The sequence below is a fragment of the Camelus dromedarius genome, chromosome 10, assembly GCF_036321535.1.
Source record: "Camelus dromedarius isolate mCamDro1 chromosome 10, mCamDro1.pat, whole genome shotgun sequence".
Classification (NCBI taxonomy): domain Eukaryota; kingdom Metazoa; phylum Chordata; class Mammalia; order Artiodactyla; family Camelidae; genus Camelus; species Camelus dromedarius.
In genome coordinates, this window is record NC_087445.1 from 46,415,952 (window position 1) to 46,433,318 (window position 17,367).

At 36.3% G+C, this 17,367-nt stretch overlaps 1 protein-coding gene across 4 annotated transcripts in view; it reads left to right on the top strand.

Moving 5' to 3' along the window:
• LOC105102307 (protein unc-13 homolog B) overlaps positions 1-17,367 on the top strand; it is a 166,962-nt gene that overhangs the window by 55,977 nt on the left and 93,618 nt on the right. For 2 of the 4 annotated variants that reach the window (XM_064490301.1, XM_031449968.2), the window contains exons 8-9: positions 9,555-9,590; positions 13,552-13,786. In XM_064490301.1, coding sequence (XP_064346371.1) covers positions 9,555-9,590; positions 13,552-13,786 — 271 coding nt within the window. The remainder of the gene's footprint in view (positions 1-9,554; positions 9,591-13,551; positions 13,787-17,367) is intronic. The other 2 variants (XM_010995624.3, XM_010995625.3) reach the window with 1 other exon arrangement.

Below are 17,367 nucleotides of genomic sequence, written 5' to 3' on the forward strand. Positions count from 1 at the left end.
TAAAATAGAAATACAGAATATCATATGAGAATATTATGAAAAACTATATGGAACCAAACTGGATAACGTAGAGGAGATGGGCAAGTTTCTGGAAACATACAGTCCACCAAGATTGAATCAAGAAGAAACTGACCACTTGAACAAACCGATCACTATACAAGATCTTATAGTAGTAGCTCACAGAGAAAAAAATGTGACGATGAATATATATATGTTCATGTATAACTGAAAAATTGTGCTCTACACTGGAATTTGGTGCAACATTGTAAAATGATTATAACTCAATAAAAAATGTTAAAAAAATGAAATAAGTTTAGTGAACATCCATTATCTTGTATAGATACAAAATTAAATACAGAAATAAAAAAATTTTTTTGTGATGAGAACTCTTAGAATTTACTCTTAACAATTTTCATATGTAACATACAGCAGTGTTAATTATATTTAAATGTATGTTATATTCCTACATATTCTATGGGTTTTGACTAATATGTAATGACTAATATCTACCTTAATAGTACCATACAGAATAGTTTCTCTGCTGTAAAATTCTCCTGTGCTCTACCTATCCATTCCTCCCTCCCTCCAAACCTCTGAAATAAACTAAGTTTTAAAGGATAAGTGGTAGTTAGTCAAGGAAAAAGAGCTTATGGTACTAGGACACTACGATGAAAAACCATGACTTAAGCACGTTGAAAATTCTGGATGGCTTGAGGGCAGGGGATAAGATGAGGCCAGAGAGACACAGAGTGCTTATGTTATGAAGGGTTTGAATGCCATAGCAAGCTGTTTATACTTTATCTTGAAGACAATGGAGAGCCTTTGAAGACTTTATGCAGAGGAATGAAGTAATCAGATGGTGGTGGTTGTACTGATATGAGCAGTTTGCTTGATGCACTGAAAAAATTGATTTAATTGTAGAATATAACATACATAGAGATACCCTCGTAAAATAAATGTTTATTTTAATAAATTAATATAAGATAGGTGAAAAATAGACCTTTGCCAGGTACCCCAGAAAGCCTTCCACATGCCTCTTCCCAATCACAATCTCTTCCTCCCTAAAAATTACTACTATCCCAACTTTATGATAATAACTTCTTCGATTTCTTTATATTTTGTAACTCAAGTGCACATCACTAAACATTTTTTGTATGTATTTTTTCATATATCTTATAATTCTTTTTTTTAATCTATAGATTCCTCTTCCATCTCTTAATTTCTTCCTTGTAGTTTTTTTATTGAAGCAATTAAACCATTTGTTTGACTTAAGAGTTTCCCATATTCTGAGTTTTGCTCAATACATTCCCATGGTGTAGTTTAACACAATTTTTGGCCTCTGTATTTTCTGTAAATTGTGTGTAATTGGGCCTAGAAGATTGATCAGACTCAAATTTTATAACAATTTAAAACTTCCCCTCTTGATGGATATTTGGATTTTTTCCCAGATTTTTGCTACGAAACAGAGCTATAGTAAGCAACTTTGTACAAGTATTTTTTGTAAACGTGCAGATGGATCTGTCTCCCTTATTATATATTCTTTTATTGTACCTCTGCTTTTACCTTTCCTTTGTCACTTACTCAGTGTGTGTGATAATTTGATTAATGTTTGTTTTCCTTTCTAGGCCATAAATTTCATGAGTAGGGAAAACGCTTATTTGTATATCCCTAGTACCTTTGCTCAGTAAATATTAGTTGAATTAATGTATTTATGTTAAATAGAATTACTGGGTTGAGGAATATGCACATTTAAAATTTTGTTAAATTATGTGCTAGAAAGTTTGTACCTTTTATGTTCTGTTGTTGATACTCTTTTTCTTACATCCATCCACATTGCCCTATCACCCTCCCCAACCCTTCCCTTTCTCCCTCTATCCCTCAATCCTTTTCTTCTACAAACATTTTTGGACATATTCCAGGGTCTGTTCTAGGTGCTTGGGATATAGCAGGAAGCAAAACAGACAAAGATCCTGGGTGGGAGGAGACAGACAGTAAACATAATGAATTAGGAAATAAAACAGGATATTAGAGAGTGGACCAATAAGACTAGATGATGAAAAGCAACTGGGAATGCTAGAATTGAAATTGAATTATAATTTTAAATAAGGGGGTTAGTGTACAAGCCACAGTGAGATGACTTTTGAGAAAGACTTGAAAGAAATAAGGGGAGTATGGTTGGCTCTCTGGGGTAAGTGTGATGGGCAGGGGAAACAGATGGTTCAAAGGCTGGAAAAGTGACTGAAAAGGGGTAGGAAGAGATCTGCTGGCGTCCTGGTAATATTCTTCCTTGATCTGCGTACTGATTACTTAAGTGTGTTCATGTATTCATTGAGCAGTTCATTTATGTTTTGGTACTTTTTAGCATTTTATACCTCAGTAGAGCTTTTGTATTAAAAATGAGTGGATATTGAACATTTCAAAATTCCTTAATAGTACTTACCCAATTGTTCATGGGTATTTTCCTTGACTTACTAACAGTGATGAATGCATTAATCAATTTCTATTAATAAATCATTTTGCCTTCCTATAACATACCCTACTTGATTATGGTAAAAATATTCCTTTAATATAATGCTATGTTTGATTTGATTATATTTTATTTTGGATTTTTATGTATTTATTCACAAGGAAATTTGGGCAATGGTTTCTTTTTGTTGTTCCCCTGTGTTAGGTTCAAAGTTCTTTCCTTAATTATAGATTCTTTACTGTTTTCCACGGAAAGAGAAGCTTTATGTTATTTATCTAATCTCCTGTCTGGAAAAAGGGAAGGGAATAATTTCTAATGTTTGACTTCATTGTCCTTTGTGAGCTACCTGGTAATTACTATAATTTAGTAATTGACAGATGAGTCCTGTCATTGCTGTTCTAGACAGATGGCTGTTCACTTAATTCTGGAGCTCAAATATCCTGTCACTTCATTGTCATGGGAAAAATGACTAGCACTGGACTATTAACTGGTGATGTAATAGTAGTCTGAGGGTGTTTTGTTTGGTAACTATAGACTTTATTTTTTAATGTGACTATTTCTGATTTCTTATATTTTCCACTAGAAATGAGATGAAGTAGGCAGAAGAAGTCTGTGACTATGCTGCTATAGTCTCGTCAGCAGGGATAGTGCAGAAGCTTTGCCTTCTAGAAAAAGGATTCATTTTTAATTGGGTCCTGGACCTGCTAGAATTTTTTTATTTACCTGTGATTACATTAAACTTGTCTTCCGGCTCAGTTAGATAGCTCATCTGACTGCCTACTTCTTCCATCAGTGAGTGTAGGAGCACTATGCCTCTGAGAGACTGGCTTTTTTCATGTAAGAAATTCTATAGCTGTGTTTTTCAAAATGTAATTCAAAACTCACTTAGCATTACATCCCCAAATTGCTTATTGAAAAAGCAGATAAAACAACAAATGCAGATTCCCAAGCCACTCCAGGTGTTTTGAATTGGAATCTCTAGGAGTACAGTCTAGGAATCTGCATCTTAAACAAGAGCCTCAAGTATTTCTTATTAAAATTTAAAGACACTGTTTTCTAAGATTAAGAAGAACCTGCTTTTATTCAATTGTTATCTCCTTCAGTACAGGATCTCTGTATCGAGCATTGGGAGGAACATAAAGGAAGTATGAGATCGGATTTTAAACTCAGGGAGCCTTAGACTATACTAGGGATGGAATGAATTGGACAAAGGCAAGCAATAGAATGAATTAAGTTCTAAGGCAGGTGTTTTTTAAAAATCAACTTTATTACAAAGATACATACATACAAAAAATTGACCCATTTTGACCCAAGTGTACAGTTTGATTAGTTTTTACAGATGTATATACCAGTGAAACTACCATCACAATCAAAATACAGAACATTTCCATTATATTTAAACATTTCCTCATGCTTTTTGCAGTTCATCCTTCTCCCCATCCCTGGCTCCAGGCAACTAGTGATAGGCTTTCTATCACTATAGATCAAATTTTGTTTCCTAGAGTTTTATATAAATGAAACATATAGCATGTATTCCTTTGTGTTTAGCTTCCTTCAATCAGCAGGATTTGAGATTCTTCCCTTTTGTTGAGTGTATCAGTAATTTCTTTTTATCGAGTAGTGTTCTATTATTCTATTATATGGGCATACCACACTTTGTTTTGATAGACATTTGGGTTGTTTCCAGTTATTAATGAATAATGTGAACATTTGCATGATCATGTGTTTTCATTTCTCTTGGTTAAATACCTAGGAATGGAATGGCTGGATCATAAAGATAAGTATGTATTTAACTTATTAAGAAATAGGCAGGTGGTTTTTATTTCAGTTAACAGAGAGACTGTGCTAGAGTCATTCAGCATTGTTTATGGAGAATTGTTTAAGTGTAACTTAAGAATGAGTACCAACTATATAAGGGAAGGTAAGGAACATTTACTGAATAATTACCATTTGCCTAGCACATGGTATTTAAATGCTACATACGTGATTTTCAATATTTATGCAAATCTGAGAGGTAAGTGGTATTACTCTTCACTTGGGATAGATGACAAACAAGTATAGAGAAGTTAATCAGCCTAAGGTTACTTAGCTAGTAAGTGATGGCTTTGAACCTAGGTTTATCTGGTTCCAAACTCAAACCATTTCCATTGTACCAACATGGAGTAGGAGTGAAGAACATCCCAGCTTCAGAAGCTGGGGGACAGATAGGGGAAATTGAGCTCACTTCTCTCCATCTCCAGCGTATGGCAAGCATAGGAATTGTGACAATGTGTTTGCTAATATCAAGGACTTTGTTTTGGAGGACTGGTTAACAGTGGGTTTGATATTTATTTGATAGCAGATTATAGAGAGTTTTGAAAGTCAGGAAGATAAATACATTCTTTAAAAAGAGTTGTAAATTGTTGAAAGGGTAATGATGTGATGAAAAGCTGGATTTAGGAAAATTAGTCTAGTTGCAGTCTGCTAAGTAGGTTGGATGAGATAGAGATTAGAAGATCTAAAGTCCAATCAAAAATTTGTAGTAATTTAGGCATGAGGTAATGAGTTCTTTGATAAGGAGAGTGAAACATAAGGGGAAGAGACAACATGAGGGAGACTTGAATGGACTTAATTACTAAGCTTGTTAACAGATTGGACATGGAAGATAAAGTAGAGAGGAATTTTAGGAATTGTCCTGTGGTTTCTGGTTTTGAAGTGTCCAGAATTTTGTGGCTTTGGACTTGATGTACCCTTGGTATGCTCACAGTCCGAGGAGAGCGCATATTGTGAATAAAGCGTCACTGCCAGTAGAGGCTCTAGGTTTCTAGACTGCCTGACTCTACTAGCATCAGGTGCCACTGAGCTGGAGGGTAATTGGTTATTCATTTGTTAAGCGTGTGAGCTGAAGAGGTTTGAGGCTCTAGGGAGGTCGGAAACATTAGCCTGCTCATTAAAATTTTCAGTTTGACACTCATTTGATGTATATGGATGCCCAGTTTGAGAATGCTGCTAGTTTTCTAAAAGCTCCTAATGTTCTTGGAGTTTTTTCTGTAACACATTTTCCAATATCTTTTCTGTGCTTGCTTCCTCTTTGACATCCTTTGTTAAACAGCACCCTATACCTTGCTCACATTCTGTATTTTACTGTATGAATTGTGGAATCTCTTGATGTCTCCTTATTCCATTTCATGTGCTTCCATTTGCTTCTGAATAGTCTAAAGTCTAGCATTCACTCATTAAAATTTCTGTCATTAAAGTTTTTAGTAACTTTTTGTTTCTAAATTCAGTAGGACCTTTTCAGTTTGTTTTTAAATTTTTTTTTTTTTTTACTCTGTAGCACTGACCACTTATTAACCACTCACTCCTTCCTTGAAACCTTGTTTTCCTGACTTTAGGAGCCATACTTACCATGGTTTTTCATCCTCTCAGGGTTCTTTGCAGGCTTCTTCATGGACTCTTACTTTTTGTTTTTAAGTTAGATTTATTAAAGTATAATTTACATATAGTAAAATTCTCCCTTTTAGTTTTGACAAAGACCTGCAGTCATGTAACCATAACCATAGTCAGGATAAAGAGCAATTCCATCAACCCTAAAAATTCACTTAAACCCCTTTGTAGTCAACCTCTCCCTTTCTTGGCCCATGACAACCACTAATCTGTTTTCTGTCCCTATGGTTTCACCTTTTCCAGAAAGTCATATAAATGGAATTATATAGCATGTAGCTTTGAGTCTGACTTTTCACTTTTTGTAATACATTTGAGATTCATCTATGCCTGACACTAGTTTATTACTTTTTATTATGGGGTAGTACTCTACTGTATGGATATACCACAGTTTGTTTATTCATCAGTTGAAGGATACTCACACAACTATAAACATTTACAGTTAAGCAACTGTAAACATTTTTGTGTAGGATTTTGTGTGAACATGTTTTTATTTCTCTTGGGTAAATACATAGGCAGGGGATTGCTGGGTTGTATGGTGTGTGTATAACTTTGTAAGAAAAGCCCATATTGTTTTCCACAGTGGCCTACCACTTCGCATTCTTGCCAACTATGTATGAGAGTTCTAGTTTCTGTACAACCTCACCAACACTGTATTGTCAGTTCTTTTTTTCCTGTCTGCTTAAAAAAATTTTTTTTTAAATTTGCATTCTTTTTTCCTGTCTTTTTTTAAATGTGGCTCTTCTGTAGGTTTCCCCCTTCCCCTACATGCAGTGTTTTTTTTTTATCTGCATTCTCTGCCTCATTGTTCTTATTTACTTACAATTTTTATCCGTTCATTTGTTGAGCTTCTGCTTTGTGCCAGGCACTGTTTAGTCACTAAAGATATAGTAAGGAACAAAGCAGAAAAATCCCTGTCTTCCGAGAGCTTGTATTCTGAAAACATCCAAGTCTTCTGTTCCACACCTTTTCTCAGCCCCACACCTATATATCTAGGTCTACCAGACATACTCATTTGAGATGTCCTATAGATACCACAAAGCCAGTATATCTAACACTGAATTTGTCATCTTCTTCACTCTTCCCCTCTTTTGTATTTTTCTTAATGAATGATGTCATATTCACCCAGTAGCTCAAGCTAAAAACCAGGGCAATATTATTTAGGCTTTATTTTCCTTGCTTTCCACATTCAATTACTTACTAAATCCTGTTGATTTTACTTCTGAGATGTCTCATGAATATATCTACTTCACTTCCTCTGCTACTTCCCTAGCCATCCTCAGGTCAGTGCAGTAGCCTCCTTAACCAGCCTCCCTGATTCTAGTCTTCAGTCTACCTGCTGGACCAATCAGTGGCCACGCTGTACCACCATTCTCTTCTTAGACAGATCTGATCCTGTCTCTTCCCTGCTTAAAAGCTCTGTGATAGCTCTGTATTACCCTCCAGATAATTCCAAATTCCTAACATTACTAAATTTCTAAACATTACTTAAGACTCACTTTGATCAGTTTCTTTCATAACCCTACAGCTTCTCATTCGGATATGCTAGAACTATTTTCAGCTCACTGAACGTGCCTTTGCATATATAATTTCCTTTTCCTGGAACACTTCCGCCCTCCTTTTCTTGGTTCTTATGCCTGGTAAAACCTAACTATCCACAGTAATTGTTCTACTGGCTAGTGAGATGTTTTAGTGCTTTTTTGGGGTGGGAAAGGAAACTTGCTTAATTAAACTGGTATTATTTCGTTTATAATGGTACCAGACTGAAGTGAGAATAGGGAACTGGTTGGTCAGAGAGCATGACTACTGTTGTTTTCATGGCTTAGGGATGGACCCAGTAGATGGGATCAGATCATTCATTTAATTTATTCATACAAGAGATATTTACTGAACACCTACGTACTAGAAATTGTCTGCAGTGCTGGAGGGCATTCAAGAATGAGGCTGTGTACTGTGAAGAGAGGCTTCTTTGGTTCCAGAGTTTTCAGTGAGAAGCAGCATTGTCACTTGCCTGGAGCAATCTAGGTTGATAGGCATATTCTGAAGTTCTATGTGATTATTTGTCAGTTTTCTTTGAAAAAGAAGCAAGGTAGTTACCCTCGCACAGTTGTTATGGCAACTGTGCTATATACCCTGGGAGAATTTTTTTAGAATCTCTTCTCCCCATCATGGTTAGAAGGTTACATAAATTATTAAAAATTTTAAAATTGCACGCTAAACCAACTTGAGAAGAAGAGACATAGGTAGTAGGAAGAAGGTAAGTACAAAGAAAGAAAACTGACTCTTAGTATATAGTTAAACAGCCTGTGACTGATCCCTAGTCCCATGTCCCCAGGGCTGGGAGTTAACTCAGGTAAGGAAGACAGCCTGAATTGGCTTCATTTAGTGTTTAGAGAATTTTGAGACTATAGCAGACGTTGAAGGTAGCTGCACCCTCAGAACTCTGAGGGCTTTCTAACCAAGGCGTTGATGATCCCTCAGCAGACATTGGGACTACTGTAGTGTGCTGATCTTCCTACTACCTACCTTTAGGAAGCTGTAAGGGAAGCAAAAACCTGGCAACACGACGAGACAACAAGAAATTACAGTTGCTTACCATGTTCCAGGGACTATGCTAAGTACTTTACATGCATTTTCTCTTATATCCTTACAGAAACCAATGAGACTCATTATTCTCGTATTACAGATGAGGAGACATCTATAATAACTTCTTCTATATGTGGCAGTGCCAGAGGAACTTAGCATTGACTTCATTATCCATATTCTTAACAATAAAGCCGAATTATTCCTTGTTTCTTGGGATAAAGGCCTATTTTTAGTGATTTCTTTGTCACACTAGTTTAGTGATTTCTTGGGATAAAGGCATATTTTTAGTGATTTCTTCTTAACTGTGAAGCCAAATTATTCCTTTATTTCTTGGGATAAAGACCTATTTTTAGTGATTTCTTTGTCTCAGATTTGGTTTGGATATGGGATAGGATTTAAATCCAATTAATATTGAATTTTTTAATCTTGAAAAATGAGTAGAAAATGTTTTCAGTTTTCTGTCATTCAAAGTTTCTTTATTTTAATGGATTTTATTAAAAATTTACAGACAATTCAGAAAAAAACTGGCTGTATCTGTGTTTTATCACATATTGGAAGATTAGAGATTAATGCCATTCTCTGGCCTTTTAACTTTCAATAGAGAGCAGCAAAATTAGATACCACTTTTCCTGGATAAAGGAATCATTCTTTCCCACTGCAGTCAGGTCTGAGCTTCTCATGGGTATCCTGTAATAGGCTCAGGATTGGTGAACACAGAGATGAGGAAGGGTTTTCTTAAAAGCAGGTCAGATTTTTCTCATTTTGAACACAGAAGGGTATATTAGCTTCTAAATGATGTTGTTCTGAGAGAGACCTAGGCCAGAAGGAGATTTAAGAGAACAGAAGCAGTCGTTTTTCTGTTATTCTCTATGTAGTGAATTGCAGAGAGCAAGAGTACTTGGTATATTTGTCGTATGCTTGGTAGAAGCATTATGTTATGAAAAATAAATGGAATACAGGTAGGGTAGGCTCAAGTAAGGTAAGGTATATAACAATTTGTGAGATGGGAAATGATCTTTGAATTCATCCTAAAATTGTTTCTGTCACTCTTCTTTGCTACCGTTTGCGGTTTTCTTAGGTCACTGGAACTATTTGGGCTGGGGAGAGCAACAGAGTACGTAAGAATTTAAATTTTCTTTGTCTTACCCTTTAACATACTCCCTCTGAACTATGAAGCTGGATATTCATGCATACAAGCATATGTAATTTCATTTCCCCCTTCTCCCCTTCTTGAATCTCAGGAGACAATTACCTGCAGTGGAATGTTACATCCTTTCAGGCTGATTTCTTGAAGACTCTGTGTGTGTGTGTGTGTGCGTGTGTGTGCGCGCGTGCGTGCGCAGAGAGAAAAAGAGAGAAAGAAAGAAAGAGAGAAATCTCAAACCATCCCAGTTAAAATCCTGATAGGATTTCCCAATTTTTTTTCCCCAGAGACAGGTAGTCTTGTCAGCCCCCTATTGTAGGAAACCCTCTCCTTTGATCTCTTAGCTAAGGAGTGCAGTGACTAGAAGAAATTTCGTTCTGCGAGAGGTCGTTGGGTTTGTGAAATGAAGAGGCTGAGGACATGGTTTGACTTTCCTTGAAGCAGCCCAGCCATGCTGGAGACCAGCATTGTTCTAGAGTTTAGAGAATGGGCAGCCACTTCTTTCCAGCAGGATTCACAGTCCTAGGCTGACATCACTGTGTTACCTTTCTGATGAGAGGAAGAGAATTGAGTCCCAGTGATTAGGCATTCAGTAGATGGTAAGAGGGGCCAAGTTTTGTCCTGTCACTAGAATTTCTCATGGAGTGTGAGCTTTCTGAGTTTTGAATCCTGAGTGTTTGCACCAGAGAACTACTCAAAGGCAGCCTAAGAGAGCTCAGATAACTTAAGATTTTCAAGTAGAAGATGTAACCCATGAGAAAAAAAAAGGTTTAAATTCTCTTTCCTTCTCTGGTGAAGTTTTCCCTGTGCTCTGGATTTAAAGACACGGACTCAATCCAGGAGCACCACATACCAGAGAGCCTCATTGTTCAGTATTTCATTCAGTTTTGTTTGAGTGCCTACTCTGTGCCTCTGGCCTATCTCTGCCCCAGATTGGATTACTTTCTCCAACCTACTTTTCCAGGTTTATTTTCTGTCACTCCCTTTTATGGCCTTTTATGTACTTGCCAAATGAGCTGCAAAGTATTCCTCAAAAAAAAAAAAAATCCTTTCCCACCATTGGGCCTTTACTCGTGCTGTTGCTTTTATCCAAATTCTAGAAGATACTATCTCCCTTCCACCCACCCCATCTTCACCTGTTGAAAACTCACCTGTCTTTCAGCATCATATCCTCCATAATGATTTCCCTGATCACCCAAACAGGAAGTGATCTTACCTTCAAGTTATATCACATTTGGTTTGCACTATTCTCCTGATAGTTACTTCCTTGTATTTGTATTTTCTCTCTCCTGTTAAATGAACTCTGTACTCTGAGTCTTCTGTGTTCTTTAGCCTTGCACTGGTAGGCACTCAGTAAATGTTTGAATGAGTAAATTTTTGCAGCCTTTTAATTTGCAAGGGGCTTTTCAACTTTTACCCTCAAACAAGTTCACAGGTCCTCCTTAATCTGAGTAACCAAGCCTGCACTCAGTCTCTCTCAGTGAAGCCAGAAGTTTTCTATTTTAGGCAAAATGGTGCTATGGGGGAGAGTGTAAAGTCAGAGATTGTTGCTGCCATATTGAAAGCACAATTCTTTTCATGCAAGTTTTTTCCTTAATTTCCTTTTTTAGTTTCTAATTAGAAACCTCCTTGGTGGTTCCAGGAGGGTTACTCTCTAAGGAAGTTGGGGTGGTGTTGTACGGGGAGAAAAGCTGGCTTTTGCCCTTGACCTACCTTTTTGACCTACCTTTTTTCTTTCTGTCCTTTGTCTCACCTCACTTCCTTGTATTTTGTTTCTCCTGTCACCTCCTACTTTTCACATTCCCTTTTCTTCTACTCCTAGCCTTTCCCTTCCATAGACACTTTGTTTCCTAATATTTGCCCTTATTTCTTCAGTATAGAAATGTGTCACCTTTAGGAAAGTTTTGGAATATTCCTCCCCTTAGCTTAGCTAAATAAAGCAGAACATTATTTAGGAGTAATAGGTCAGATGCAGTGAGAAACTCAGGGTCTCTCCATGTAGTTTCTGACTCTGGCTAAGCTCCCCTCTCCTGGCCTCATAATCAGTAGATTGTCTATTAGTGCTTCTTCTTTGGAGACTCAGTCTTGGTTCTCTGGGGTTTTGTGCTAATAGCATATTCTCCTGCTGGAAGTTAAGTACATTTTTGGCTTTGTCTCCTTTATTGCCTCTACCCCCTTACCTGTATGCATGAATAATCCAGCACTGACTTCCTCACACTTACTCCTTTGGTGAGTTCAGAAAGAATTAACTCTGACTGAAATACTGATTTTTGTCCCTTGATTCTTTCTTGTCTTCAGAACAATAAATGAATCAAGGTCTAAAACCAGTACCTCCAAAGTCTCTTTTTCCTAATGTGTGATCAGAATGCTTTGTAAATAGAATGTTTTGTAATCACTATTGTTTGACTAATATTGTTCTGATCATTCTCCTCTTCTTACGTTCACATGTTGCCTTAAACTCAAATGGGAAAAGCTCATTAGATCTCCTTGTTTCCCCTTTCCCTAGCCTCACATTATTGCTATAAACTCAAATGGGAAAAGCTCATAAGATCTTCTTACCTTTGCTCCCAGCTGTACCCCGAAGTGTTGTATGGAACCCACATATTTTTGTTCCCTGTCTCTTTTAGTGGAATTATCTGTCAAGTTGTCTAATGTAGAAGCCAAGGGGTCATTTCCCTATTACCTTCCATTTGTTCCCCAGTTTAATTGTTTCTGTCTGGACTTTTTTCCCCCTAGTTCATTAACTCTTTTCTGTTTCCACTACATGGATACAGGTTCTTATCTCCTACATGAGCAATTATAAAAACCTAATTTTATGGTCATTAGGAGGCTTCTGCTGTGCACATTACTACCTTTTTTAAAAAAAATTACTAATAAGAAGAATCCATCATCTGCTAAAGAATCTCCATATGGGGATGGTGAATTTTCCTTTTCTTTGTTGTGAGCAAATAGAAGCTTGGCAAGGAAGAACATACAGGACCTTATTAATTATATGCATATGGGTATGATGTCCAAAATGGCTTCTGTATAAAATAAACTGTAAACTACTAGATTGAGCTCCCTTTCCAAGCACAGTGTTGCATGTTTTTATTTTTGCTTGGAGCAGGGTTTGTAACTGTGGCCATTTTAGCTAACATCAAGGAAAAAAACCGTAGCCACTCAGGTGCTGGCCCGAAAAGCAGAGATAATTCTATGAAATTGTAGTCACTGTTATTAGATAAACTTGGCTGCATTGTCAACAAGACCCCATTGGCAGTGCATGTGTTTTCCTCTCAGCTCAGACTTGGGATGGGAATTCTGAGCCCAGGGTATAGGTGCTTGATAGAAATTATTAGAAAAGCCCAATGCTGCAGCAAGACAGTAAGACTGCTGCTGTTCTCAGCTGCATCTAGAGCTTTTGACTTGCTTCTAAATCTTGGCTTTGACCTTCCTGATTTCCTGGACTAGATTCTAGTGGTAGATCTGCTTAAATTGTTTAACCACATATTTTTAAAGTCTGAAAACACCACACCAACTTTGAACCAAAATGTCTGTTATGAGAGATGGGAAAGCTGTTTCTCCCCTTTCTGTCCCATTTTGATAATAGTAGAGGGCCAGAATCTATTTATGACATTTAAAAGCAGATTTTCATTAGACTTATGATAGCTTGGAGAAGCAGAATTCCAGAGAATTCTGCATTGGGGATATGTATCTGGAACTCCTTTGAGAGTAAGCACTAAAATTAAACCAAGTATCTTACCTCATTTGGTAAGGAGAGTTTTGGATGTTAATTGAGACAGTTTTTCACGTGACTTTGAGGTCACTGGGCTCATATGCAGCTCAGTTTGCTGTTGTTCTCAAGGTCTAGGCTTGTGGCTACCTAAGTTAGAAGCAGAAAAAAATTCTGAAGAACTAAATAAAGCTGGGATGCTTGACTGTGCTTATTCCACAGCTTTTGAAGATCCTGATAGTGCTGTTGATGATCGAGATAGTGACTATCGCAGTGAGACCAGCAGTAGCATCCCTCCTCCTTACCATACGACTTCCCAGCCCAATGCTTCTGTGCACCAGTTTCCAGTGCCTGTGCGATTGCCACAGCAGCTGCTGCTTCAGGGCAGTTCCCGGGACTCTTGCAATGACTCTGTGCAAAGTTATGACCTTGATTATCCAGAGCGGCGGGCCCTCAGGTGAGTATTGGGAACAAAGCACTTTCTCGTCCCAGTATGCAGGTCTCGGGATGCAGCTGACATCAAGGATTTGGGTGCTTTAACCTGAGGTGATAGTGGAAGTATAGCAGTATGATGGACCACCCTTCAGCCATTTTTGTGTAGATTCTCCATCTTTTTTTCCCTCTCCATGTGTTCATGTTTATGCTTTTCCATCAGTAATAGTTTTCTTTATTATCATCAGGTCAAGGCAGGCCCAGTTGGGGTGGATGGCTGAGGAAAAACCTGCTCACCTCTCTGCCCAGCACAGTGATTTTTATACACTTTTCACCAAGATTAAAAAAAGAAACTCACAGATGTTAAATGTTTGCATGATTCTTCCTACCTAAGTATTTTCCTGGGAACTTCAGAAGAAAACCAATAAGATCTCACCATAACAGACTTAGTACTTTTGCTGAAACTTAAAAAAAAAATTATTTTACTAATTTCTTTAAATATGTAGCACATTTACATTAATTAATTAAAATTATGTTAAGGTACAATGCAGCATACAGCAAAGAATCTCCCACCCACATCTGTTGTCCTCTTCCACCCCATCCCTTTCTTGTCTCCTACTTCTCTTACCACCCTTGTTTTTATGTGTTCTTCCACAGACTGTTGTCATGTATTTATGGATATTAAAGCAAATACAAAAGAAAAGCAAATATATACATATATGCTCTCCACTCTTCCCCCAACTTAAAAAAATCAGACTTAAAATTTAGAGAAAGAATACAGCGAACACCCATATTCACGTTGCCTAGATTTGCCAGTTGTGTTAACATTCTGTCACATTTACTTTATCTCCTTCTCTCTAATATATATTCATATACACACACATTGTTTTTTCCTGAACTATTTGAAAGTAAGTTGCAGATACCGTGTTACTTTACCAGGAAGTACTTCAGCATGTAATTCCTAAGAAAAAGGACTTTCTCTTATATAAGCTTAATATTATGCTCACACTCAAGAAATTTGATAATATAATGATATTAATTAATATAAAGACCACATTTAAATTTCTCCAATTGTCCCAATGATGTTCTTTACTTATATTTTCTTCTTTTTGATGCAGGATCTAATTAAGGGTCATTGTACATTACATGTGATTTTCCTGTTTCTGTTGTCTCCTATAGCCTAACAAAATTCTCTTAACATTTTTTTTTTGGTGGGGGCAGGGGCATCTTTTAAAGTGCTAACATTTTCTTGAAGAGTCCAAGCCAGTTTTGAAATGTTCCTTAATTTGGTTTTGTCTGATTGTTTTTTCATGTTTAGAATCAGGTTAAATATTTTTGGCAAAAACACTACATAGATGTTTCCTTCACAGTGCAGCTGCAGTCACATGTTACTTTGTCTCATTATTGTGATGTTTAATTTGATCTGTTGGTGAAGAAATCTGGTACATAAGTCAGATTTTTCCAATGTAAAGTTACCTTTCTCCTTTGTAATTAAGGATCTCTGGGATGATACCTGAGATTGTGTCAATATTCTGTTTCTCCAAAAATCTTTTATCCATTGATTGTTTGGAGGTTAAGTTTTTTAAAAACTATTCCAATTTAGTTCATACTTTTGGTTGCTAAAATTTGCCATACCAAGGATAATCTCATTAAAAAAAATTTTTTTTTGCCCACCTTACCAAACTGGTATTTATCCTGAACCTCAGATGGTTGTCTACCTGCTAGACAACATCCTGTCTCAGTTTACTAACATCTCTGAGGATATTTTCAGATTTTTTCATGTATCAATCATCACATCAAATTCTTACTCTTCATAATCTGATTCTAAAAAGAAACATTCCAGAAATCTTTCTGAAATTTGAAGTTGGTCCCTACTTCTTGCTGGTTTATTAATTGAATATTTGCATATTTTATTCATTTGATTTTAGTTGTTTATATTGTCTATAAGAAAAAACATAATAGCAAAAAAAATTCTTTTAGCTTTCTTTCCCTTCTGTATTTGCAGGCATTCAGTGTGCAGGCCAGCAGTAATAACGGCACATCAACCTAAATGACTGCAGTTGTCTAGAGAGTATGCTGTGTACCTAATCATTACCCTATTATCACTGCTCTAATAAATAACCCGTAGAGGAGCGTTAGTGGTATACTTTTAAGTTGCAAAATTTTTTTCCTAAAATTTTTATTTAATTGATCACATACAAATTTGATTTTGCTGTATCAGTGTATGAAATGAGGTTAAAGAGTAAATACTTTATCATCTCCAGCAGAGGAAAAGTTAACATGATTTTTAAGTGAACTTCTATTATAGACTTAAATTTTTGAAATGATTTTTCCTTAAAAAGTTTTGAAGAAATTGTATCATTAGTTTCATTTTTAAACTTCTATTACTGTAAATACTAAGTTCTTGGAAGGAGTCTAAGACATTAAATTGCAGCTTTTAAGGAAGAATTTAAAATCCTTCTGGGAACAAATGTGTTTGTAGTACCTTCCGGTAAGTTAGAAGTATAAAAATAAATAATTTCATTTGCTACAGCTGTGGCTGTCTATTGATTTAAGTTGGAACTATGAAGACTTCTTCCAGGATGGAATTAGTTTAGTTTAAATTTTTGAGGATATCTGAGAGTAGTGAAACTGCATGTATGAAAAAATACATTTTGGGCTGGGTATAGCTCAGAAGTGAGACTACATGCATGAGGTTCTGGGTTCCCTAGTACTTCCATTTAAAAAAATGTAAAAAAGTATGTATATTTATATAAATTGAATTCCTTCACCCAGCCAAATAATGGGAATAACCAGAATAATGGGAAATGTATATAAAGTGTGTAAAAATATGTCATTTGAGGTTTGACCATAGTGTTGGACTTAATATAGCCAGAGTATCTCTAGTGTTGAGATGGGTAAAGAGTATCAGTCTCACTCTTGAAGATTTTTAGTGGCAAAGTGACCATTTTGATCTTGTTTCGGTTTCCTAAGTAAGTGCTACTGAATGTTAGATCTATAAAAGAACACACTGAGCTGACAAGCTACTAGTCTGCAGGCCCTCTCTATACCCCCACCTTAGTACATGGGAAATAGGCACTCTCTAACTTAACTGAAAGAAAGGTTGGCAGTCTTCTGTATTTATTGACTTAAATTGAACACGTAGCTTCTGCTTCTGTAATTGCTGTAGGCAAAGGTTTTTATTTCACTGTGATCCTCAATGCGTGTAGCCTTTAGACTTCACAAATGACAAATTATGATGTTTTATAATTTTCTCTTTATAGTACTGTAACAAGGGTTGGCTTATGGTAGTCAAAGACTATTTTTATTATATATACATTTTTTTCTTTTTAAAAGTAACATGTTTGACCATATTCTCGGCTATATTGCCTAAAAACAACGTTAAGCAAGTTAACAGCTTGGCTTCTTTTCAGACCCAAATTAATCAACAAATTTAGATTTCTTGAAATTCCTTGATGTATTTTCATGGAATACATAACAGTTCTAAACTTTGGCATTGCAAATACATTCTAAATATTGATGGAACATGTTCATTTTGTTTACTTCTTTCTTTCCTAGAAAACAATAGGACCCTAAATAGCTTATGGTAACAAGTGAAGTATTTTA